This window comes from Onychostoma macrolepis, chromosome 17 (assembly GCF_012432095.1).
Source record: "Onychostoma macrolepis isolate SWU-2019 chromosome 17, ASM1243209v1, whole genome shotgun sequence".
Taxonomy (NCBI): Eukaryota; Metazoa; Chordata; class Actinopteri; order Cypriniformes; family Cyprinidae; genus Onychostoma; species Onychostoma macrolepis.
The window spans coordinates 11,565,569-11,592,706 of record NC_081171.1 but is presented as its reverse complement, the minus strand read 5'-3'; the positions used below and the strand labels follow the sequence as shown (position 1 = coordinate 11,592,706).

Genomic DNA, 27,138 nt, shown 5'->3' with positions numbered 1-27,138 from the left:
GCAATAAAAAGTCACATATATAGCCTATCCTGAAAGCAATCATTTTACCTCCTCCTTGTATATGTGCTGCTCGGATCACGTTCTGACTTTAGTATGACACGCCGATCCTCAAACAGACAGTTCAGTTATTCATGAGGATTTATCTTTGCACATCTCTCGGCGCGCACGCGGTGAATAGCTGTTTAATAAAAGTGTCGGGCTCGTCCTACAGATGACGTGACTTTACGAGGCGACGCACGATAAAACCGCTGTCACCTTATGAAGTCTGAACGCGCGCGCGTCCCCCCGGTAACGCATTAAAGCAGCGCCGGAGAGATTTTCAAACGTCTCAGGTGACAGCGCGCTTCTGTTCGGTCGAGCTCTTTAGCCGCGCCGAGATGCAAAAAACTATAAAGCAACGTCACAAATGACGAATTACACAATTATTCTTAAATGGCTGGCGTTTTGAGCTATATGCAAAGCCATTTGGCACCTTAAACGTGAGTTATTATTCTTCAAAGCAAGCTATACTTAAATGATAAAGTGATAATCAATTCCTTTGACTATGATGCCTCGCTTGGAGCCTGGGGGAAAAACTACTGATCACTTCTATTGGTCTGCAAATGATGGTACTTACAGCATGACAGATGGCTGGCAGGAGCGCTGTGTGACTTCAGAAAGGTTTATAATGTCTGAAACAGGCTGCCATTCGGGCCCAGTCAGGCAGCAGAGGAATGGGCCAATATTTCTGAGTGAAGTGGCATTTTAGCTGTATTTATCTGAGGATCTCTACACCAAAACCATAGGCACTAATAAAGAAGATGCTGTAATAGCTTTTGACTGGGTCCAGTCGCTCTGGATGGGGAATGAACTGTCCTTTGCTGAATTATTGTGGCCAAATGCCATTTGTACAGCCTGAAAAGTGGGGGCATTTATCCTGACTGTCAGTGCTTGGCCATAGCTCATAGTCCTGAATGATATCTCCCAACGCACAGTTGCCCCAATACTCGCATTTCATGCTCGGCGCTGAGAGGGGAACTAATGGATGGCACTGTCTGAAGGCAGATAATTTAGAGCATCTTCTGTCAAATCTTTAAAACACATGGCTCTACACAAGCCAGCGGACACAGTGGAGTGCATCCAGCGGCACCACCCCTGTGCCTCCCTGCCACACTAGGCCACTGAACCAGAGATTCATTAGAAATGGCTTTTGGGTTCTCAAAAAGCAGGCAGGGGTACGGGTATCAGCTGATTTAACGCTGAATTTGGATAGTGTGTAGTTTAGTTTTAGTCTCTTTTGTCACAAATGGTTAAAGGGTGAAAATGGTTTTCTCCATGAAATGCAGCAACTTTGGAAGATTAAGTAAATATTTGTTTTTACTCATATTAAAGGGACAATTTCATTGAAATATCATAATTACACTAGAAATGTACATTAAGGTTGTGTTGCATTTTAGTTTGTTTAATTAATGTTACCATGATGGCGTTTTGTGTGTATGACACCGTGCACCTTCTGTATATACAGTAAGTATTTACCTCAGCTGTTTTAAGGTGTGGTTAGTATATTATAAATATTTTTGAAAAACTGATGTTAGTAATGTAACATATTTTAAGTTAATTAATTACTGTTAAGTACTGACAACCACATCTGCCATTTTCTTTACTGTACATTTGGCAGATTTAAGGTCCAAACAACACTGGACTCCAATTATATTCAAATGGGCATAATAGAGCTGTTTTCAAAATCTATTCTTTTGGCCAGTGCAGAAGAAAGAAAGACCTACAGGTTGTAAATATAGTGTGGTGCCATAGAAAACAATTTCTAGAAGTGTTGTAAACAAAGCCAGAAATGTAATATAAGTAAATCTTAATTTATTATTGTGTGTGCACATGCTGTTCTTGCCTGGTTGACTGTGTGTATTACAAAAATTAGACAGCATCCAGGCACAAAGGGCATGTCAGGTTAATGAAATCTAATGAAATGACCGATCCAATTGAGTATTGATTATTGATAAAAGCTTATCATTGTCTAATAGACTCCTTATCTCTTTTTCAAACGAGAGCAGAAGTTCTGAACCTCCGATCCTGTTCATTTTTTTCTTATAGGTTTCAGTTACTACTCTTTTACAAGCTGTTTTCTATAGCACCACATGATATTTTACCATGGAGAAATGACTCTCCGCCCAGTGTTTTCTGTAGCCCATTCTCTACTGTCATTTTTATACAAAGGTCCAGGTTGCTTTCCACATCACAGTGGTTAGTATGTTTTATTTATTCTCAACACAAGTTGATGCTGTAACAAGGAAGTACTCCATTACCTCTGTATTCTGTTTCTGAATGAATAGCGGTTCTAGTATTATTCACTTTCCCTGAACGCTGCTCTTATCTGTGCCCAGTAGGCCTCGTTAGTCACCATATGAGGTGAGTGGCCAGTTCATAATGGGAGGGAGGAATGACCCTTGACCTCCTTGACCTCTTATCGATCTCTGGGCCTAGTGCAGCTGGGCCTCTCTGTTCCAATGCATAGGGGGAGGAATTTAAACACGACAGTGTACCATGCCAGCATGCAGTTGGGGAGATCATTAATAACATGCATTTTACCTGTACAACACTGACAAACCAACCGGACCTTTGAGCAGGAGGGAGTTTATGAACACAAACATGGGGCTCATCACGTAAAGGAGCAACATAAGAGAATAGATAAAGAGCTGTAGATATACAAAAGCCAATAAATCAATTTATCTGTCTGTCTGAGTTTTCAGTTGTTTGACATTTTTGGTGGCTGATGAAGTGATGAATAGATTATGAAGTGCGCTGAATAACCAAATGCCATGAAAGCTGTTCTTGTGATTAAGATAATCATGGCATTTGCTACTGAGGTTATTCAGCGCACTTCATAATCTATTCATCACTTCATCAGCCACCAAAAATGTCTAACAACAGTATTTATTTATTTGCTTATTTTTTATGTGAGTAAATGCTCATATATTTGACCTTCATCTTATTATATTCATCTTCACGTATAAAATCTTATACTATTACAATTGTTATTACAACAATATAAAAAACAAACTTGAAAATATTTTAAAATATAATTTATTCCTGTTTTTTTTTAGCCGTTATTCCAGTCTTCAGTGTCCCATTATCCTTCAGAAATCATTTCAAATATGATGATTTGCAAAATAAATAAATAAATTAAAAAAAAATATTATCAATGCAGAAAACGTGCATTTGTGGACACCATGATACTTTTTTTTCTTATTTTTTTTCAGTTTCTTTTACTTTTAACTGCAGTTATTTGAAAAAGAAATCTTTTAACAAAAGATATAACTGGAGTACATTTGACAAGAAAAACTATTTCAGTCTTTTTGCTTAAGAATTTTGTTTAATTCTTTGTGTTACTTGCCATTTTTTCTTATTATTTGTAAACTGAAAATTTTTCTTCACTGATTTTGGTCCCACTTTATATTAGGTAGCCTTAACTACTATGTACTTGCATTTAATCATTAATCATTTGATACAATGCACTTATTGTGTACATACAGTACATGTTTTTACATTGTACTTATATTTTTTAAAATACATATATGTAATTACATCTGTAATTAATTTCTGCAATTAAATTTATAATTACACTGTTGACCCATCCCATACACCTTAACCCACCCTTAAACCTACCCATACCACCAAACCTGTCCCTAACATTACCCATATCCCACCTCAATAGCAGCAACAGTGTTTTGCAATACAATATGAACACAATAAGTACATTGTACTTTGTGATGTAAGTACATAGTAGCTAAGGCCACCTAATATAAAGTGTGACCCTGATTTTGTTTCTGTGTAAAATTATGAATATATTTAATGTCACGTTTGATAAATTTATATATATATATATATATATATATATATATATATATATATATATATATATATATATATATATAATTATTACAATATTAATATAAAATGTATAAATGACACATTTATTGGCCTTTTTATACAACTTTAGTGTCTGTTTTTTCACTTTCTGTTTCTCCCTTTGACTCTTATTCTTTTTGTTCTGGTGTTTTGTGAGGGTTCTATTCTGTTTTTCTTTGGCTCTTGCTCTTTTCTAGATCTTATCACTCCTTACACTTTCACAGCTCTTCTTCTTCTTTACATCTTCCTGATAGCAGACACATATGCACTTTTCTTCACCTTGATCTTTGGTCCAGTGAAGACTACAACAGCAGACCTGTAAAGACCTGTAAAGAATGGGCTTTGTGGTTTTCTTAAAAAAAAAAAGTTGTAGGCCGCATGGGGGAAGTAAGCTGCTAATGTAAGCATGTAATAGTTTTCTATAAATAATCGAATGACAACATGGGCGCAATGGCATCTGGGGACTGTAAAAGAATATGTAACCAATTTTAGTGCTATTAAAGCGAAATAGAGAACAAAATATATAAGAGGTCGAGGGAAAGGTTTCATTTGGAGCCAGGGAATAAGGACTTTATGGCTGCACAGGATATAGTCACTGCCACTGAGAACAGAAAAGAAAGAAGGGTCTTAACACTGAACGAATAGAATTAAAGCAGAGGGAAAAATGTGCAGTGCATAAAATCAATCGGTCGATAATTGGCTCACTTCTCATATGTGTGCAGGTGGGTGGCCATATATCTTTTCCTAGGAGCACTGATTTGATTTGCACTTATGTTTTTACAAATAATCAATGCTTCATTTTGACCGCATAACAGATTGTGCCTCGTATAGTACACTTTCATCTGCAGACAGTGACAGCTTGAAATTGACACACAACAAGATAAATATTATAAAACATGGCCTGGATTCACTCCTGGGTTTGTGAAAATAGTATCAAGATTTTAAACCTGTGTTATTGCAGTTGCTTTGTATAGGTTTGTTTTGGTTTCAGAAATACTTAATACTGTAAGAAAATACACAATTACAAAGATTAGTTATTGCCATAGTCGTCTATGCTCATTGTCATCATCATCCAGCTAGTCATTATCATCATCACCTATCAGGGCTATCATCATCATTTATTCCCACTCTAAATGAAGGTTATTAAAATAAGTGGCTGTGTCTGATTCAGACACCCATGTCTGTAGCATCCCCTCACTGTACTCAGTAGTATTTATTTGCTAATTTTAGGTATACATACTTAGCATCTAACCTATGACATGTCATATCTTTCATAAAACTGTTAATTACATTCTTCAGTGGTTGCGTGTGTGTTTGATAGTTATAGCAAGGGGAGAGAACAGCATTTAAATTTGTTTGCCATTGATTTGTGGTCCATGTGGGGCTAGACTGATATTTATGGGGAGAAAATGCCCCTCTGCCCCCAGGACTCTGGTACAAATCAGATGTGAGATCCAATATGGCCGTCATGAAGAACGGATGATGTGAGGCGAATAAAAAGAGTCTTATCTCAAATGGATTTGTGTGGTGACACTAACAAGGGCTTTTAATCTTTAATTCAAGACGAATTCTATTCTCCTCTGGATCTCATTCGATTTTTCTATTAAGCCGTACAAGTGTAGTAGGCTTTATTTAGCCAGTTTCATTTTTAGTATAAGATCCCTGTGAATGTCAGTCATGAGTACTTTTCCATAGAAGTCTGTCGCTGTCTTTTATTTCTCTCTTTCTCTCCTCTAAGACGGCCCCCTCTCATTGCTCTCTTTGAGCGGTGGCAGTAGCTGCTTAATTATGTAGGGAGGTAGGAGATCTTTATTCTCTGTGTCCATGCTGATAGCATCTCATTCACTCTCAGTGTTTGAGGTTTAGATTTTATCTTGACAGTCTGGCTGACAAATCGAAGTCATCCTACACCTGCACTGGGAATCTGTACTGGTGTTCTGGACAAACGCATTTGTCTATAATGTCACTGGGCTGCTGATGAGGTTAATATGTTGATCATGAAAATATATGAATAAACTATTTTTTTTTAATAAATAAATGTTTAAGATATTAAAATTTAAAATTTTATTTAACATAGCATATATGTGAGTGTGTGTGTGTTCATATACTAAAGTAATATAAATATTTTTTAAATTCATAAATTCATCCCATATGTTTGTGTGTGTGTGTGTATATTGCTATATTTAATATCCTTATTTACATTCATTTATTGTCTATATTTTTTATTATTCTTGTTCATATTGTTATATACATATAATTGATCATATTTTATATGTGTGTGTGTAACTAGGCCTGTAGACCTGTGTGTGTATTCAGTATATATAAATATATATATATACGTGTGTGTGTGTGTGTGTGTGTAAACACACACTAGTGGTGGCCAAAATTATTAGAACACTTGTATTTTCACCAGATAAAAATGGTTTTAAGTCAGTTATTTCTATCTTTTGCTGTAGTGTGTCAGTAGGAAATACCGGTTTACATTTCCAAACATTCATTTAGCCATTAATTGTAATAATCCAGTGAGATTATTGTTCGCACAAGGAGTCTGACAACAGCCAGTGCTCCACACAGAGATCTGATCTGATCATCATCCAGTCTGTCTGGAATGACATGAAGAAACAGAACAAACTGAGACAGACTAAATCAAGAAGAACTGTGGCAACGTCTCCATGATGCTTCAAATAATGTCATAAATAGATTTTCTTTATCAGATAACTTCTATTAACTAAATTAAATCAACATTTGGTGTGACCATCGTTTGCGTTTAAAGCAGGTTTTGCACTAGGTGCACTTGCACATCGTTTTTTAGGTAGCTGCAGGTAGGTCTCTTGAAGCATCTTGAAGACGTTGCCACAGTTTTTCTATATATATATATATATATATATATATATATATAAAATATAATATAATATAATATAACGATATTTAAATCTACGATATTCCCTATGAAGATCCCTTTCCTGAGCATGACAGCTGCTATTAGCATTAGTACTCATTTTAATTAAAATGCATATTTAATAGCTAATGACAATAATACAATTAATAATGTTGAAGTATTTATATGTAAGCTTGTATCTGAGGACATGACAATGAAATTAAAGCTCCTATAAATGACCTGTTTTAATTACTGTACTCGGTTTGTTTGATTAATCCACCCCATTACGGCACGTCTCTCTGTTTCCTCTAGTCAGGAAACGTCGGTTGCTATGGCCACATTTATATGTGTTCATAAGTGGCCCTGAATGACTGCTCACCATCTCGGCTCCAAACAACGAGCAATAATCAGCTCATTAAAGAGCCCCCACGCTCATCTAAATAACAAATAACAAGCTCATTCTCCATTCCCCCCTCCTTTAAACCACATCTCATAGAAATGTATTTATATCTCTATATCTACAATCGGGGCTGTGAGTGGGGAAAGAAAGGGAGAGAAAAAGTGGGTTCTGTCAGAAGTGGTGGGGAAGAGTGTGAAAGTAGCCGATTTTCTTAATACATCCCCTGGGAGCAGATAAGTCTATCAATCTGTTAGATTGGAAAGCCATTAGGTGCCCTGGTTTATGCGTCTCAAGCTGTTAAAGCAGAGCAGATTGATTGTTGAGCCTTTGATGGGATATGCTGATCTAATCTCACTGTGCTTCAGTTTGCAATAAATTACACAATTCATTTCCCCCCATTTAGGGGAAGAAAATGACACCTCCAGGCACGCCTGGCCTCTCCGGGCGAAACAGCACACAGAAGCTATTTTATGGCGCCATTTAGCCAGCGAGCTTTCAGCCAACCAGGCCAACCGTCTCTCGCTCGCTCTCTCTCTCTGCTCTCCTTCCCAAAAAATCGAAGCATAATCAAGGTGTATGTTTAGAAAATTTATTGTTATAATTTCCACCCATAATCTCCTCCATTTTCCTGCAGCCAGAATGACATAGATCATCATCTGGGAAAAAAAGGGGAAAATGGATAGCAGTTTAAAATTTATCGGTCTTTGATTCTCAATTATAGGTGTTTATGACTTCATCCGTCTTCAGCCACCTCAACCTTTTCCATTATGGTGGAATATTATTTGTACGGAATCCATTAAATTCACAAGGCAGGACTCTAATGGCGGGGCTGCAGTGCTTTGCAGAGAGAAAAGTTTTTTGAAAGGTTAGCTTTAGCAAAAGCGCTGCTGTTATGACACCAGAAATTGCTTTATTGATGGGCTTCCTCAGAGCCTGAGCATTTGGGCCATTTGTAACAGGCTCCATATCTCTATCTCCCCTCAGACACTGATGAGAAGCCACTGCTGCCTCAACCCGATTACAGCGCTGTAATGACATACGGTCAGAACGCTTGGCCCAAGAACGCTCACACCTGGCTTTTCTGCGGAAGGCATCACCTGTCTGTGTGTGTGTGTGTGTGTGTGTGTGTGTGTGTGAACCTGGACAGGTGCTGCAAAGCCATTCCACAGATTCAGCCATGTCAGAAAGAATGAATGGGGTCTTTTAGCTCTTGGTTGGCACAAGGAAGACACAGATCATTGCATCAATGTAGGACACTGAGGGTCAGGGGAACCTGTTGAACATCTCTGTACCTGTAAGCAACATTTACGGTTCACGAGGTGTTACATCAGATACCACATTCTTGATTCTCCTACCTTAAGCACATATTTTCACAACCGGTCATGTAATTGAATTGCCTTTTCTATTCTTTATCGGTCTTTAAAGGGCTAGTTCACCAAAAATAAACTGAAGAATTGTTTTTGTCCATACAGTGAGTCAGTGGGGTTCAAAACATCTTTCACGGTTAAAAACAAATGTAAAAAGTTCTGTGGATAGTATCCTATGAGCGTAGACGGACAACCATGGTCCTGATGGACGTGAACTGACCTGTGACCCACTTGGCAAGAGCTTCCTCTCACCCTCAAAGTGACATTGAATTCTGCTCTTTTCTCCGCGCCCAATGAGCATATAAAAGCAGCTCTCTGATACTTGGCTAATCACGCTGTAACTCAGAGCCTCTAACTATCTCTCAGCCAATCAATAGCCTCACCACCCCAATTAAGGTGGGCCAGGTCAGGGCCAGGCCACAGTCAGTCCTTTACAACTTAAATGCCATGTTTAAATCCATTGTGTGTATTACAGTGAGACGAGCAGCCTGACCTTCAAGCTTTTAATGCCTCGTTTCAATAGTGCCGGACATTAATGCACTGGCAGAGAGCATGCAGTGGTCATTTCGTACAAGTCGGTTAAACAGATCAAGAGATTTTAACTTTAAGTGTGCTAATAATGCTGTTTAGAATTTTTTTTTTTTTTAGCTTATTCACATTCATGAATTTGGCATATATTCTGTTACAGAAAGCAATTTAAGGTGCATTCAAGCTATACAATTGATTAGTGTGGCATTATTGAAATCTCTTATAATGATCAGTCCATCTAAATCTGTAATAAATCTATGTCAATAAATAGGCTATCTACATCTAGGCCTATCTATACTAAATCTGGTGATGGCAAATTTAAATACAATGATCAAAATAGACCTTTAAACATGATTATTTAATATTTTTATAGTGATGTCATGGTGACCAAACACATTGGCGTAAGATCCAACAGGAGTAGCCAACACAATCCAAGAGTTAAAGGTTTAGAATACCTCCTCGCCCATTTTTCACCGTGTGGTGCTTTTCGATATTATACTCATGTCTTTTATCACAATTTCGACCAGACGAGAGAAACTCACAAGATATCAAAACAAAAATCTATATATAATACGTGGGCAATTACAGCGCGAAGTTAGCGGCGTCGGGTCATTGTCACCGCGCGGCGCGCTTTTCTCATCTCACGGGGTCGTTAGACGATGATGGATGTAAACCTATAAAGTATCTAAACTGGACCTTTTAACAAACCATGAGCAATACTATCATTTCTTTAATAGAACCTGCTGACCGTGTCATTCCGTTCTGCCATTCGTCATTTTCCCGGTGAAATAATCAATAACTCCACGCTCTGAAATAAATAATCTAAAAGTCAGGGAACATTATATCTTCCCACCAGGCAGAGAGACACAAAGAGCCGAGACTAAGACTAATATGAAATATCTACACATAGCCTACATGGCACAAGCCCCCAATAAAGGCATGCAGCGAACACTGATTCTAATAGTCTTTATAGGTTTGTATGCAGCGACATTCACGGATAAAACTCTTTGTGTGAACCATTTGTGCTCTGTTTACACTGAATGAATTAGGCCTGCCTTAGACCTTCTAAATCTCATTATTGTTTTGGTAATAAAACATCTGTATTTTTATTTTTTTTCTTCATGTAAGGTAGGCTAATAGAAAAAATGCCTTGTGTTTATAACATGCCTATGTATTTTTGTAGAGAAGGGCTGCCATCAAAAATCCCTCTTTTTCATTTTTGAGAGATATTTGTATTAATTGTAATTTCAAATAATTAATAAAACAATCTTACAAATAATGACAACTTTGCATAGAAATCATATATATGTACGAGTAACATCATTGACTATTTAACCTAACACCTGATGGCGCTAGGGAACGATATATTTGATCGTAGATTTTGATTATAAATAGGCTATGCAATGATAGTACACATATAAATGATCAAAAGACTGTTTTAACCGTTGCATAGTATATTTTACTTGGTCTACACTTTATTTTGTCTGATATAGGCTAACTAAGCGTCTTAAAAACTATTATTTAGGCTGCTATAAATCAAACCGACTCTAAAAAAAATAAATAAATAACATTCGTATTTAGAAAACCATGGTCCATGGTCATGGTTTATTTCATGTCACCACTTTAGAAATCAAAGTTAAACTAGAAAAATCTGAATCACGTGCCAGCTTAATTTGAACAGCAATCAATAATATAATAATCAGATGTGACAGTAGTTTTGATTAAGTTTTAACTCCCATGTATTTACTCTTTAAATATGCTATTAATATAATAATAATAATAATAATGCTATTGTTATCATTATCATCATTTTATTATGTCCAATAGTAAATTACTCTGTCGATCTAGCTATATTGTCAAAGGGCTTCATTCATTTTAGTAATTTTACAGCAACAAGATGGATTTTATTGGTTTGCTGACTTGGCTTACTGTCTGTTTTGCAAGCATGCAGTAATTCTTTATAACCCGTAGAGGACGCCCTCGCCTCGTTCAATCAGTGACTGGCGTCCAATTCACTTATGGAATCGAAATGATCGTTTCACAAGACTACACTATCAAGAAACGGTTTTGATTAAAGATGGACAACGCTGGGAACTTGATGATATGCCTTGTGTTCACTGATATTTTTAAAGTGACGATGTGTTGCTCCCGAGCAAACTCAACATTTAGTGGCACCAAAATATGACCTCATGACCTCCTGGTTTAATTTTTCTTTGCTAAGATTTTGTGTTTGTTTTATTCGAAATTTTGTTAAATTGTAAAATAATACATAACTTTAAAACAAGCGAATGCAGTGAATTCCATAATCCATTCATATTTAGAACGATGGTAAAGAGTTAAAAGGTAACAAATGGATCGAACCTTTAAATTGGTTGCAATGAAAACGAATTAAATATTTGAGTTTCAAACAGTAATGCTTATAAAGAATGAGTGAATGAGTGAGTGAATGAGTGAATGATTTAATGGGTGGATGGATGGATGATTTTAATGAAACAACCTAATGATTTCAACAATGTTTTTAAAATATTTATAAAGGCTCGCAGGGCAGGCTTTAAAAAAAAAAAAAAAATTACGGCTGATTTTAGAGAGAGATTTAAAATTTACCAGTATATGGACACTGCATTTGCGATGTGCTTTACCTGTAAAAAACAAACAAAATAGTTTTCCATATTGTTTACAGTATTATATTCAAAAGGGTTTCATACAATGTTAAAATGCTGTAACATTTTAATATAGCAACTACAAATGCATTTTAAGTATAGCTACTTGTACAAATTATTTGCTGCTACAAATAATCGACATGCTAGTGTTGTACTTATGCTTTAGTTTTTTTGTTGCAACATTTTCTTGCAACATCGACACTTTTTCAAATGTATCTGTGCAATTCCATATCTCTGTCCCTAACTGCAGTTGTGTACGCCTGTGTATCAAGGGTTTTTGCCCAATTAAATGTAGAACGTCTGTAAACAACTTTTTAGAGGTGCACGGATAAAAAGTCAACTTTAACTTTGCAATGCTCGTGGCCTAAACCGCATTTTCGCTATTGCCTTCATCGGCGCACCGCTTGAGCTAAATCCTTGTTCCTTTGTGTTAATGGTCCGTCCTCATTTGCCACCTAATTGGACTATATAAGACCAATAACAGGAGAGAACTCTCAGCCCAGCAGCCAACGCGAAGAGTCTGGGAGGCCCCTCCTCTCTCCAGACTCTCCACTTCCCATCTCTCCCTTCATCCCATTTGCTATTGTACGTGCCCAATCGCCGTATACTTTCTGCATTTAACTCGGGTGACATTTTTATTTCATCATTAGCATCTGGCGCCAGACGGACGCGGTGAGCATCATTTTCACCAAGGAACTCTCGGAAGATGATCAGCAAGATTAATATTGTTTATCTCGCTCCGCATTATTGTCTTTCGTTTTAACGTCAGTGCTGACCGTAAACAACCGCGTTTAAGTTCCCACTATAGGAAGAGTTTACCAAGGACCTTCAAACTGTTAACAGATTTTCTAAAAATATTTTTAGCGATTTTCAAAATATATTATAAGTCCCGAATTTCAAGCCAACATGCCCGAAACAACCCAGGATACATGTTCTTCGGCGAAAGACTCTCCATTTTTCATTAAAAATCTTCTTAATTCTGACAGTAAGCCGTCAAAGCCTAAGCCTATTTTGGCATCAACTAAAGCAGGACTTGATGGCAGCTTCTCGCTCTCTCAGGTTGGGGAATTAAACTTTCCTCGCTTTGAGTTGCCAACCCAGCGCTTTGCGTTACCGGCTTACCTTGAGCGTGCCTCGGCGTGGTGGTACCCGTACACACTCAGTGCATCTGCGCATCTTCACAGAACAGAAGGTAAGGTTTGAGCTCTCACAACGGCTTTTTGTGTGGTTCATTGATTTGTTATGATTTATCATAAATAATAGTGTGCTTCTGCTAGCAAATGTTGGTGCATGCAATGTTAATGAGATCCAAGTCAGTATGAAAAATGTTTGCGGACATATTATAAATACTAATATAAGCATAGGTAGCAATTTGCATTAGCTGTTTTCGTTCTTTAAATATGAAAGTGGAATGTTTTGAAATTGTCTTTCTTTTAAAATGCGATGCTTAAGTTTGAAAACACCGAGATTTGGAAAGTAGGATCCACACTTGTTTGCACCTGTCATGTGGCAAAGTGACGCGACCTGTGAAACTTGATATGAATATGTTTCTGAAAGAAAACGAATGCTAATTTGAGCTCTCCTACTGTAGCAGCACAGAAAGCGAGAGACTCCTCACCGATCACAGGCACCGACCGAGATTCACCTGAGCTCGTACTCAAATCAGACCCGGACGCCAAGGACGATGAAGACGACAACAAAAGTGGAGACGAGATCGTCCTCGAGGAGAGCGACACTGAAGAGGGTAAAAAAGAAGGCGGCTTGGACGACTGGAAGAAGAGCGACGACGGCGCGGACAAGAAACCTTGCCGGAAAAAGAAAACTCGCACGGTGTTCTCGCGGAGTCAGGTGTTCCAGCTGGAGTCCACCTTCGACATGAAACGCTACCTCAGCAGCTCAGAGCGCGCGGGCCTTGCTGCCTCCCTTCACCTCACAGAAACCCAAGTCAAAATCTGGTTTCAGAACCGCAGAAACAAATGGAAACGTCAGCTGGCCGCAGAGCTAGAGGCCGCCAACCTAAGCCACGCAGCTGCGCAAAGGATTGTGAGAGTACCCATCCTGTACCACGAGAACTCGGCCTCTGAGAGCTCCAACACAGCGGGCAACGTGCCCGTAAGCCAGCCGCTGCTCACTTTCCCTCATCCGGTTTACTACTCGCACCCCATCGTCACCTCCGTGCCGCTCCTCAGACCGGTTTGAGAGGACGAGAGATGACTTTTTCTATGTAACTATGTAACTAAAAACGATTTTACAAAGACTCGAGAAGAGGGAAAGAGAACAGGAGAAATGAAACCAAGAGACCAATTATTTTTGTTTAGAAAATAATTAAAAAAGAAAGAAAAGAAAAAATGTACAAAGACGCACTATCATGCATTTGAGCCCTAATTGTTTTGTTTTTGTTTTTTTTATAACTCATAAAAATACCCATAAAACTACACATGAATAAGGCGAATGTTTAGAGGCCTACATTTCTAATGTTGATGTTGGTTGGTGGTGAATTATAATGACTTCGTTCATTTACTGTCATTATTATTATTATTATTATAACTGCTGGTTTATCTATGAATATCACAGATCAACTTGTTGACACGTCAAAGGAAACGTTTTATACACGTGGTTCAATTTCTTTATAGCACAGGACAAAAAAAAAAAAAAAATCACACAACCCTGAACACGGATGTGCAATACTACTGTGTATGATCTATATATTAAGGCAAAATATTCTTTTTGAAGATCTTTATTTTAGACACATTTTCTTAACCAAACAGTTCTTAGGTTGAGAAGATAACCGCTGAAAACGATTTTGGTCCCGCGTTCAATGGACAATCATAGGCTATACTGACAGAATTTGCAGTTAAACTGAAGACACACAAATACGAAGAATAAAAACTTTTACTTTTATCTATATAATTTACAGATGTATATGTACATGTACAGATATAACGAACCAAATGAGGAAAGGTGTCATTTGTACAGTTATAGCGAAGTTTTTTTTTACATTGTATTGATAAATTCTGTTGTGAAATAAACGGAGACTATTAAAGTCTACATGTCTTGAGTGACTAACCTGACTTTGTGACACGACTGTTGTGTTGAGGCGAATAACGAGAAGGCTTCTTTGATGTCTCACAATTTATAATGCTCAGTATAAATTTGGACATGCTGCATGACTAAAGCACTCGCGCGAATAGTGATAAAACATAATTTTCAGGAAATAGTATAGATAGATATATACAAATCAAGAAATCAACATGGGAGACAAAACTGACATAAGATCGCACAACCCCATATAATACTTCTAGTTATAATTAGAGGAGGCTCGATGTGTGCAGCCTATATAACTATTTTAACATTATATGGAAGTAATTCTGTACATTTCAAAAAAACGAAATATGTTTAAAGAGATGTTAATAAATTAATATATAAATAATTGATTAATTAAATCATTAAGTTGGCTAATTAGTTTATTTATTAATAAAAAAAATCAGTGCGCTTTGCTAAACTTTAAAGAAAGTAAAATAATGTAAAAAAAATAATTAAATAAAAATACATTATGAAATATAAAATACGATGAGCTAATTTAACTGTGCAGCAAAACCGGAATTGTTTCACTTACGCCTCAACAAGCTGAAATACCCATTACCATCTCAATTACAAGCAGGTGCACCTTTAAATCTGGCGAACTCTACAAGCGATGTTTTGCAAAATCGCGTTGTCAATAAGACCGTATAATTATCGGTGAGAGGTGGTGGAATTGCATTAAGAGTTTTACCGCTCAGAGTATGTGTGTGTGTGTGTGTGTGTGTGTGTGAGAGAGATAGAGACGGAAGAGTATAAACTGTGCTCATTTGTTATGCGTTGTATTTTAAGTGTATAAAAGCATGGTCAAAAACGTAATAATGAGTTTACTGCTGGTGCTGTGAAATGCGTGCAAAAATTGAAACACGACCCATTTAGCTGTAGCTATAAACCTTAAGCCAATGGAAAAAATATTATTGACTTGAGTGAAAGAAGTTAGACAACAACTAAATTATATAACAACAACAACATTAAAAATAAAAACAATTATTATTAATAATACTATTAATATTATTATTATTATTAACCACAATAACAAAAATAACAACAAAGAGCCTAATTAACAACTCTTCTTTAAAACGAAAAATGCTTAGGTATTATTATTATTATTATTTTTATTATTTTTAGAAATATTTAAATGATTTAAATGATGTTTAATAGTTTGTCACACAAATTAGCCTACATAAATTACAGGCAACATGTTGGGTAATTCCGTCGTGTATTTGAATATAAGCCTATTACTAAAACTAAACGCATAAAAAACAAGTATAAACAAGGACCAGTATCGAGAGAACTTTAATATGGGTCAGTCAGGCTCATCGACAAGCATTGGTCTTCCTATTACACTCTTCCTCTGTAAAGTCGAAATCAACTCTGCGTTGGGTCTGAGCACTCAGCCAAGAGCACATTCAAATACCGCCGCCTAATAATCATAACTCCTATATTGACGTATAATATAATGCAAGCTCAGCACGAGCCCATTACGGTGAATTAATAGATCGCAGAGGCATTATCGCCTGTCGAGTATTGATCGGGTAACGTCTGTAAAATATTGTTTCAAATCAAGGGCATTGTTAACAGTTCTTTTTTTCCTGATGGCTTACTGATGACCTTGATCCACTGTCATAAACTGGAAAAAATATATAGCCTATCACTCGATAATTTCCATTTGACCATATCTTTATGCAAAGAAGGGAGGTGGGGTAAACAGATAAAATGCTCTTTGCGCATTACCATAGAAGACAGAGCTATAGAAGAACAAGAGTTTGAACAAATAGTGCATATAACCGGTATTTAAACAACCCCCACCCATAATTTGTTCACAAGTCATCTCTTTCTGGCTATGTGATTATTCCTATTTGCGCAATAGTGTTTTCTGTGTGAATATGACGGGGTTGTCAGCTAATCAAAGCCTGGGCTATTCAAAACTGACGGAACGGTGATTTAACAATTTCGATAAAACACAATACGTTTAGTTAGCCGACCTCATATTTTCGAGCGGAAAGGATAGCAGCTCACTGCGTCACAGGATGAGGCTGACAAAATGGACTATCATCTGCCCTATTGAATTATCTTTCGCTGTGTAGGGGAAAATGTTTTTCAGCGCTCTGCAAAGCACATTTACCCACAATAGACGACGAGAACGTGAACTCAATCCCGTGTATAACGCTTGAGAGGGAGCGGGCCCATCTTTGCTCATTACTTTCTCGAAATGTTTTGGTGTTATTCAGGGAAAAGGATATCTTCTTTTTTGCCCCACCTTTCCCATTTGCCTTTGTGATTGAAAGTGAGCATCAGATTTTCATCAAAGTTCTATTAAGTGAAACATAGGTTGCGGGGCAGCCTCTGATTGAAACAGTTTAAATTTTAATTGTGTTTTTAATTTGACATATAGTTGCGGAGAGGAATGACACCACAACGCCGAGGGGCGGTCGATTCGCTTAATTTCTCCCTCAGGGATTGATGAGTATATCAGAGCAGTAGATTGGAAACCCATTAAGACTCAATGGTTAGGTTGTTAATTGGATCTTGATGAATAGAAGCCCTTGGTTGAACTATACTGATCCAATCTTCTTGACTTTCTGTTTTCCAATAAATTACCCAATTCATTTCCCAGCCGTAGATTACATAAATTGTACACCTCCAGGGCTTGAGCTTCCCGCCTGCTTGCTTGCCTGCTCTCTCTCTCTCTCTCTCTCTCTCTCTCTCTTTCTCTCTCTCTCTCTCTGCAAAACCATTTGAGAAAAAATAAAAGACCAGCCTCAGAATCTTGAATGAAAATCGAAACATAATCAGCGTTTATACTTAGAAAATTTATTGATATCATTTTCTCTGGTAATTTCCTTATCTTAAAGTTGGACATGCCATATATCATAATACACACGTGTAAAGGGCCCTTTGTTTAATATTTATCGAAGCTTGATTTTCAGATCAAAGGCGTCCATGACTTCATCTGTCTTTCTAGCGGAAAGCATTTTTGCCAGAGCTCAATGTGTATGTTCGGTCATTACTGTCTGCCGCATGCACTGACAGCACGTGCAAAAACGCCTGTTCTGCCGGATTTGAAAGATGTTTAGCTTCGTGAACGCGTGACAGATTGTCCCACAATTGCTGGGTGTTCATCACAGTACACCTGTCTAGATATTTGTGAAACACATAGATAAAATTGCTCATAATCAATAACAGAAACAACTTTTTGGATTAAACGCGCCTTAACAGCGCACACGCACAAATGCTCTTTTTCAAACCTATTTAAACAGCTTTCAAAGAAAATTGTGATAATACCACTCCCTCCTCCCCAAACACGTAGAATATATAATACTGTGAGGGGGCTACATTTCTGGTGTATTGTTTTTGTTTAATATGTCTAAACGGCCTTTAAGCCATCCAGCCTCGGCTGACAGGCGCAGCGTATAAAACCGGCTCTTTAACGATCATTGCGGATTTCACGCCTTATGTGAATGCGCCATAAATCGTAGGGCCGCTGTGAACTAGACCCTCATATTTTACGCACTAAATGGCTATATGTGGGCATATGGTCGCTCACAATAGGTCTCTTTAACAACCGTTCCAAACAGAGTTGCAGATTGTGACAGTTCAACCACATCGTTTCCATCATCGTGTATACATATATAGTGCACGTGTCGTACTTCCAGGGTCTTACTAGACCAAACTAACACCCATTGATATGTTTTCGCTCTAGCCATAGGTACACTGTGAACAGAGGCTCTTCAAAATTAAGATTCACCAGTGGTTAATTTAATAAACATTCTTCTTATGGCTAAGGACCTTTAAGATCAAAAGTTCTTGCTGGTAGGTTATTCATGGCCAATTCGATTTTTGCCAAATCTACATTTTCATCACAAAAATAATACATAGGCTATATAATTATAATAATTTTAAAAAGCTGCATGTAGCTGCACGTTTTGAACTGGTATGGCCCAGTTAGTCTATGGTTGGGAGACTCATGTGTGCAGTCAGGACATTATTCCCGACCTTTGAAATTTGTAGTCGGGATCGCTCAACCCTGGCTCCCTCTGCTCCATTAGGTGTCCGCGCGCTGTCACCACGACAAAGCCAGAGCATTTGTTAAGTGTCGCCAGCCTTTAGAAAACGCTAACGAGAGCTAATGTGGCAGAGCCACAGCTGCCCTCGAGACACGAGTCAGGGGTGGGGTGAGCGCACACCCCCCAATCAATTAGTCAATCAATTAAACAGGGTCCTGCCCGCTCTAGCCGGCCCGCAGAGGCAGTAGATTAGCCCACCATAATGATCAAATTAATTCTTAAACGGAGATAATGGACGTGGAATGAGTTTATTATTTTCAAGAAAAATGAGATAGGATCCATTATTAGTTCCTAGACTGTGTGTTGGATTATTTGACCAATTTGCCATTTATAGCACAAGACTAGTGGAATTTAAAACGACTGTTTAATAAGATATATGATTTTGAACTAAACCATGGATTCAGATGACTTGTGATTATGAGGTTGGTTATTGTTGTAGGCATGAACTTGAGAACTCCAGGCATGTGCTTGAGATGCCTAGAACTCTAGTAATGAACAAAGACACCTCTATGGATCCGCAGCACAGTCGTTTGTGCAGTGGGTTTGTGTGAGGATCACTATCCACAGTAAAACCTGTTTAAAAAGTGCTTCTGGATCACTTAAGCTCTTAATTGCATGGTCAAATATTGTGACAATCTTTTGAAGCGGACAAACAAGCTTTATATTAAAGTTATTGTTACATTTGTTTTAATTATAGTTCATAGGCCTGTTCACATGAGCCTCCAATACAAGTCAAAATCTTAAGATCAATAAATGAATAAAAAATAAGCTCGTTATCCTGTAAACAGAAAAATATTATGTCGATATAAGGGAGCAGGAAATTACTGAAATTAGAAGCAATAATAATCACAATTTATCAAAGTGGAAAACCAGAGGCATGTACATGACAATGAATAATTATCCATCCAGTACTTCACAGAAAGCTATTAAAATGTTGGTTGTAATTTCTCGTTACAGTGATATTCTGCAGGCAAACGTCCGTCAAGTAGTCAAGTTGTGAGGGAAAAGGACTAAATAATGTTGACCAGCCTACAGCTAGACCGTGACAAGTGCATTGTAAAGCATTTGGGGTAAATTCACAGTGGAAAAAACAGCAGTTGTTTATTTTGTTGTGCGAAATACACTTATGCTCTGTATGAGATGACATTTTTATCACTATATTTTACATTTCCTAACTCTGTCCTTAAATTACAAAATGTTAATATACCAACCTATTTAGACTCTTATTATTATTATAAATTTGTTACTGCAAAATGTACTAATAGCACAGGTGGTACAATGGAAGGCCACATGATGACCTTTTTACCAAAAATCAGCATCTGTAATCAATAATAAAAAATAAAAAAAATGCACTGAACTATTAACTAAATAAACTAAATAGCATAACATGCAAAATAAAACACCTAAATGTACATAACTCATAACAAGCATAAAAAGAAAATAATTCAAATCTATACAAATGTGATAGTTCGCGCAGGGAATTCTGAGAATGCCCCTCTCCCTATAAAGTCCCCATAAAAAGGTCATACTTTTTAAATTTAGTAAAGAATAAGAGTGAATTTATTGTCTGTCTAAATATAATATAATTGTCTAAATTAAAAGGTAATTTATGCTTCTTTTTTACATTTATTGCTTATAATATTTTACTACAAAATTACATATTATTTATAAATATACTATTGTTTAACCTACCATATAAGGTAACTTACAATTAGCCAAAGGACACGTTTGCACTCTTGCATTTTGACATTCTTTTCCCGTTAAAATGACTAACCTTTTTTAACATTAGGCACTGTAGTATAATGTTTTGCACCAAGTTAATCTTCATCTAGCGCTCTGCACTTCTCATGAGCCATTGACGAACTCAACCTTTATAAAATTTGAAATTTCCGGGCGCGCTTTGAGCGCGTGATTGGCCAGCGCCGGTCTTACCTACATGCAAATGAGGGCACGTTCCACCCGCCTTGAGACCAGAGCGCGTGGAAGTGGAGAGGAATGCATTCGAACACTTTTGAGCCCACGAAAAACAAGTTTTTTTAAACGTCCCAACAGTTTTAAAGAACCATTTCAAATTTGAAGAAAACACTCTCTATGTGTAGCGGAACTTACTACTGCGTTGGCATTGTATCATTTTTAGAACATTTTTGAACTGTTATGAGGCGAGAATGAATAACTCGGAGGACAGCGGAAGCAAGTGCTCGCCTGCCCCCATTTCAAGCTTCACGATCCAGTCCATTTTGGGCACCTCCAACGAGGGAGTCCGGTCAGCTGGAAAGGACAGTCCCAAAGCGCAGCCGAGGAAGCGGACGTTGTCCGTGTCATCGGAGGACGACTGCAGCGCCGGAGAGGACTCAGGCGATTGCTACTGCTCTGAGCCCGGTCTACCAGAGTCCTGCAACCCGCACCAGCCTCTGAACTTCTCCCGCCTCGGTAAGTGACTCTACCACCGGTATATCTTTGTATTTTTTATTATGAGACAGTTGTTACCACCCTGGTCAATATAGACATTTCTGATGCCGTGATGCTTAGTCAAAAATTCACTTTTATAAAACGTCTCACTTCAGAAAGTAAGCACGAACTGTTTTTGTCACCATGGTGACTGTCTTGTAATGTTGTCACAATTGCCACTACTGGATACAACTCCAGTAGTGTTTTTATCCGACGTATTATCGCGCCTCGGTGAACAGGGGAAAGGTCAAATAATTAACCGAATTTAATCGAGTCTGCTAATTGATTATGCCGGGCTTTCAGAGGCAATGCTACATTTCGTCAATTGAGCGTTAAATGTAACAAGATTTAATTAATATCGTGCACCAGTGCTAGTCATATTGTATTGTTTATTTAACAGGGCACTTGTAACCTTTCAACAGTCGATCAAACAGTCAGAGTTCAAATTTAATGAACTCTTGTGTAAAGTATCGAGTAATGGCGATGTTTAGCTTAATAGAAAAACCCACCGAGTGAATTTGATGATGGACGAATATTTAAAGCACTTTTTTTTGCCACACTAAAAATAAACGTGTTTGCAAGCATTTATTGAATTCACACAGAAGCACGAAAGCTTTATATAATTATTATTAATAGATCGGGACGGCTGTGTTTTTACAGCACAATTTGACAAGACGAAATTTTTGTGTTGCAGGTGCCACAAAGGGACTTCTACCTGTGCAAGATGGGATCGACCGCCGGCCGCATTTGACACCATCCATACTACCGGATTACAAAGAGGAGCAGGAGCGAGCGTGTAGCCAAATGTCTCCCGTTTCTGAAGAGAGACAACGTGATGGCCCGGACAAACAGAGCAGCTCCGCCAAGAAGAAGACGCGCACGGTTTTCTCTCGGAGTCAGGTTTATCAGCTCGAGTCCACGTTCGATATGAAACGCTATTTGAGCAGCTCCGAGAGAGCCTGTCTCGCCTCCAGCCTGCAGTTAACGGAGACACAAGTGAAAACGTGGTTTCAGAACCGGCGGAACAAATGGAAACGGCAGCTCTCTGCGGAACTGGAAGCTGCGAACATGGCGCACGCATCGGCGCAGACTTTGGTTGGGATGCCCCTCGTTTTCAGAGAAAATTCGTTGCTCCGGGTGCCGGTTCCGAGGTCCATCGCTTTTCCTACCCCACTGTATTACCCTGGAAGTAATTTACCAGCGTTACCATTATACAATCTTTACAATAAGATTGAATATTAACTTTTGCGCACAAGGAAAATTCCTTGCTAAGGGACGACACACTATTACACACTAAAACGTACAAAATACACATTTAACTATGTTTGACAAAATTCATGTCTATTTATACCTCTTTATTTGGTGAAAAAAAATATATTTCTTATTATGCAGCAATTAAACGAGTCTATGTGTAAAACACAAAAGCAACACGGTTCTGTACATGTCCTATAAAATACACCATGTGTATAATGATTATTTTGTACTTTTATTTACATTTCTGTCCCCAGATTAACCAGTTTTACACGTTATGAGGAGTGAAAACATTGAAATAAAAGTGTAATCAGTCGATTCTTGTCTCTAAAATGAAAACAACTGAGATTTGGAAAAAAACAAAACAACAACAACAAAAAAAAACAAACAAACAAAAAAACGCTTTTCAATAATTATAATAATAATAATCTTTATTCATTGTATTGTATTTATTATTTTTTGTAAAGAGAGGTCTTTAAAACATAGAACGACTGACAGTAATACCATCTTAAAAAACTGCAATGGCACATTTTGATGTGATGCCTTTTCTTCTAAACAACATTTTCCTAGTATTTTAATTATTTTATGAGCAGTCTTCGAATGACCACAACAGCAGAAGTCCTCCATGAAATCAGTGAATCATGGTTAAGCATATAAATATTATATGTACGTGTGCTATATATATATATATATATATATATATATATATATATAAACACACACACACACACACTATATATATATATATTATGTTTAGTGTGCTTATCAGCTCAAGACAAACATTTGTGTTACATTGACACTGGGTCATGTAAAGTGTCCCCAGTTGATGCTTTCGCAATTAGGGATAATTACATGTTGCTTGTCACACGAACACGCATTCAAACATTCTCGGAGACAAGCGGAACGTCAAAAGCGCAGCGGGGCCTCAGAGAAGCCGCAGTCAAGAATGACAGTGCTCGCGGTGCAATCTGATAAGACGCACCCGCTGTCAAATTACAAAGGGTGTAGTGGTGTCATGTTGCACTGATTCCATGTTCTCTATACCGGCCACGGAGAAAGTTCATTATCAACACACACACAAGTACTTTTTTCCGACATGATGACAACAGTTTGAATGTCACCACGAAATGTAAATTTTACCGAATGCAATTTTTAATGGAATTTGTAGGAAAATTTGATGTTGCGCACAAATAAACAGTTAAATATTGAGCAGTACATTTTAAATAAAATTGTAGTTACATTGTAATTTAAACTTATCAATAAATACCTTCTTTCGTTTTTTTAGACTAGTTGGCAGATATGGTCTTAGAAAAAAAAAAAGGATTCTTTGTAATATTCGTACTTCGTAATTTGTACAGATAGATTCGTTGGTTATATATTGGACATTATATTTTTATTGTCGAAATTTCCTCTTTGTATACCCTAAAATTTCTAAATGGCCAAAAAAAAAAAAAAAAAAAAAACTGAAACATCAGTGACTTCCCTAAAGGCAGGATGAAGAGAAGCTCCTAGCTAGCTAGTAATACTGTTGTTGCTGTCTGTTTGATTGACAGTTCGGACCAGAGGTCAGACTGCGCATGACATACATGCGAGCATAAACTTATGTGACTTCCGTGTAAATTTCATCCTGTGGGTTTTCAGTGTTTTCTCACTGAGTAAAAGCGCATACACTTCATTCATCGCTTCACACCCATCTGTAGGTGAAATGGCAGGTGTGAATTACAAATTTTAATAGCACAGCAATGAAAATGATTTGAAGTGGTTTGAAGAGGTGGAAGACAGTGTGGAGCAGATTTGTTGAGATGATGTGTTGTGCCTCAGGATTCATCAAACTTGCCTGGCACAGCGAAAAGCAGGAGTAATTCAGTTTGGGATGTAATTTATGAGCAAGGTAATGGGCACTATATATAAAGTGTGGAGAGAGAAAGAGAGTGAGAGAGCAATAGAAATACAGTGAGAGAGAGAGAGAGAGAAATGTTTTTCCATTCTTCTAATATCAGAACTGACATTGGTCTATTAATTTAAAAGCAGTGCTAAATCTAAAAAATAAAATAAAATAAAAAACTTCAGCACTGGCCCTGTACATTCGTGTCACTGCAACAATTTACACAAAAGACTTATAAAAGGTGTTTTTAATAATACTGATGTCTGTGTCTGCCTGCTGTCTATGGACTGTGTCCATATATTAGTTAATGATCTGTTTTCATTCTATGCATGGGTCTGTATTTTGTTGAAACAGCAGCTGAACGTCTAACTGCTCAATAATGAAGGAGTGCTGCAGGTTTGGATGGACATTTGCCATGATTGTCGCTCACTACAAACAGCATCTAACAGAAGCTGCTTTTCTCTAAATTAATTTAAGAAAAACATAACAAGGTTTCTGATTGGCCTCTGTATCACTTATGACCCCCATGAGCGGCTGTACCTCCAGACTAATGGCTGAAATGAGGAGCTTGAGTCTGAACTGATTCTGGTTTATATCAAATCTTAATGGAGAAGCCGAAGGGAAATTATGTTTGGATCTCCCCAGACAATAACTAAATATGAAAGCCACTTAGTAATTTCCAGATGCACACTGAGATAACTTTCAGTTGTATGACAGACTTTAACATTTCATTGATGCAGTGTTTTAGTGTACCATTCACAATAATGTTCATATATATATATATATATATATATATATATATATATGGTCCCACTTTATATTAGGTGGCCTTAACTACTATGTACTTACATTTAAATTAATCATTTGGTACAATGCACTTATTGTGTACATATGTAATTAATTTCTGCAATTACATTTATTTACACTCTTGACCCATCCCTTACACCTTAACCCACTCTTAAACCTACCCATACCACTTAACCTGTCCCTAACCTTACCCGTATCCCACCTCAATAGCAGCAGAAGTGTTATATATATATAATGTGTGATGCATACATAAATATATATAGAAATAGAAATATATAAAAATATAGATAACAAAAATTAAGTTATTTTTTCTTCCCCAGTGATGATGAAAACTACTCAGCTTTCCTAATGCCTTCAATCCAGCGAGGCTGATCACTTCTTTCATTGGGAAATAGAAAGAAAGTCCATTACATTAAGCAAAATCAATAATCATGGTATAAAAGTATCTTTGTCGGCTGAACTTTTCTCTCAGAGATGAAAGGTGATCACATTTATCCATTAGTTCACATTGATTGTGCAGATGCGAGAAAGCGCTTGATTAGCCGTTTTTATGGGTGCACTACAATTGCTCATGTTTTCTTTATACTTAAATTTATCACAACAAAAGATGCAGGAATTATTATTTTGAAAAATCATAAATTTTTAACATTTACTGATTTTTTAGGAACACCAATGTTCAAGAAAATTAAAATAAAAACTTAAAAATGGCAAAATACTTATTTAGTTGAGGATAATAATTTTCCCCTACAGTTGTGTTGTTCTAAAGCATCAAAGACCCATTCAAACCAATAATAAACAAATAAATAAATGCAGGAAAAGTGCTTTTTCTCACATGAAATATCGCTAAGATGATGCAGTGACTGCAACAGTTGTGTGAGCTCTCTCTTCTCTCTCCTCCATCTCATCTGTACTATCTTACTCTTTGTCTCTTTCTTTCAGACCCTGTTTTTTTCGTACGAGAAGAGGAGGGGTGGGGGGGGGGGGTCATTATTCTATTTAAGAGGTACAATTTTAGTAATGGCTTTTGCTGCAGTCCACAGAGGCACAGCCAGCCTCCCTCAATATCCTGAACATTATTTGCTCGTTTAGTTAAATGATGTTTCTAATTGGTTCATAATTAGTTGTAATGAGGCGGGCCCGAACGTCTCTGATGCAGATACGTCTTAATTCAACATGGCATCTCGCTTCTTCAGGAATAGTTGCCCATGGTTCTTGGAGGGTCGGAAGCGAGAGGAAGGCTGGAAGGGGGAGGTTTCCTGCCATTGTGTGTTCCCGTAAATTGGAAAATGAAGTTTGCAGAGCAGTGGGGTTGAAGACCGGGCCATCATGAGCGCTGCTGCTGTCTTTCTTAAATGATCTGGCCAATTGTCAAGAACCAAGTAGAGCTGTTACTTTTGACATAGAACAGACAGAATAGAGTATTGGAGATTAGTTTCATAAATGTTTACTAAAACATTCATTTTTTTATGGTAGATGCAAATTGTGTGTGTGTGTGGGTCTGTGCTCGTAAGTGAATGCTGTGAAAGAGGGAAACTGAAGGTCATTGCGGCTGGTTGGTGTTAACATAAGACCCTTTTGTGGTTTGGATAAATGAACATGTCCATTCACTGGAGCCCACTCACCCCTTTTAAGCAGAACAGCCTAGTAATACACACACACACAAACACTATCACACTTTTATACACACACAATCAGTGGTGCCCAATCACTTCGCTTAAACAGCTCTAACAACTGCATGTAGAGCCAGTCCGTCTGCCATCCCTCTGCTCTCTGTTGATTTTTCTCGCTCTCTTGTTTTCTTTCTCTCACCCACAAGCCCAGATAAGCTCACTCATTCAGGTTGGATAGTAAAAGTTGATCATGCATTCA

General features: G+C 37.5%; 2 protein-coding genes across 3 annotated transcripts; both read left to right on the top strand.

Annotated features, from left to right (window-relative positions):
* The first annotated feature begins 12,056 nt into the window (after nucleotides 1-12,056).
* hmx3a (H6 family homeobox 3a) lies at nucleotides 12,057-14,798 on the top strand. 2 transcript variants are annotated; one of them, XM_058749540.1, is made up of 2 exons: nucleotides 12,057-12,925; nucleotides 13,328-14,798. In XM_058749540.1, exons 1-2 carry the CDS (start codon nucleotides 12,640-12,642, stop codon nucleotides 13,930-13,932), a joined length of 891 nt encoding a protein of 296 aa, XP_058605523.1. In that variant the 5' UTR covers nucleotides 12,057-12,639; the 3' UTR covers nucleotides 13,933-14,798. The 2 variants fall into 2 exon arrangements, with proteins under 2 accessions (XP_058605523.1, XP_058605522.1); XM_058749539.1 differs by having other exon boundaries at nucleotides 12,059-12,925; nucleotides 13,325-14,798.
* Nucleotides 14,799-20,551: 5,753 nt separating this feature from the next.
* Nucleotides 20,552-22,893, top strand: hmx2 (H6 family homeobox 2). Its single transcript, XM_058749725.1, has 2 exons — nucleotides 20,552-21,308; nucleotides 22,021-22,893. Exons 1-2 carry the CDS (start codon nucleotides 21,044-21,046, stop codon nucleotides 22,566-22,568), a joined length of 813 nt encoding a protein of 270 aa, XP_058605708.1. The 5' UTR covers nucleotides 20,552-21,043; the 3' UTR covers nucleotides 22,569-22,893.
* Nucleotides 22,894-27,138: the final 4,245 nt, after the last annotated feature.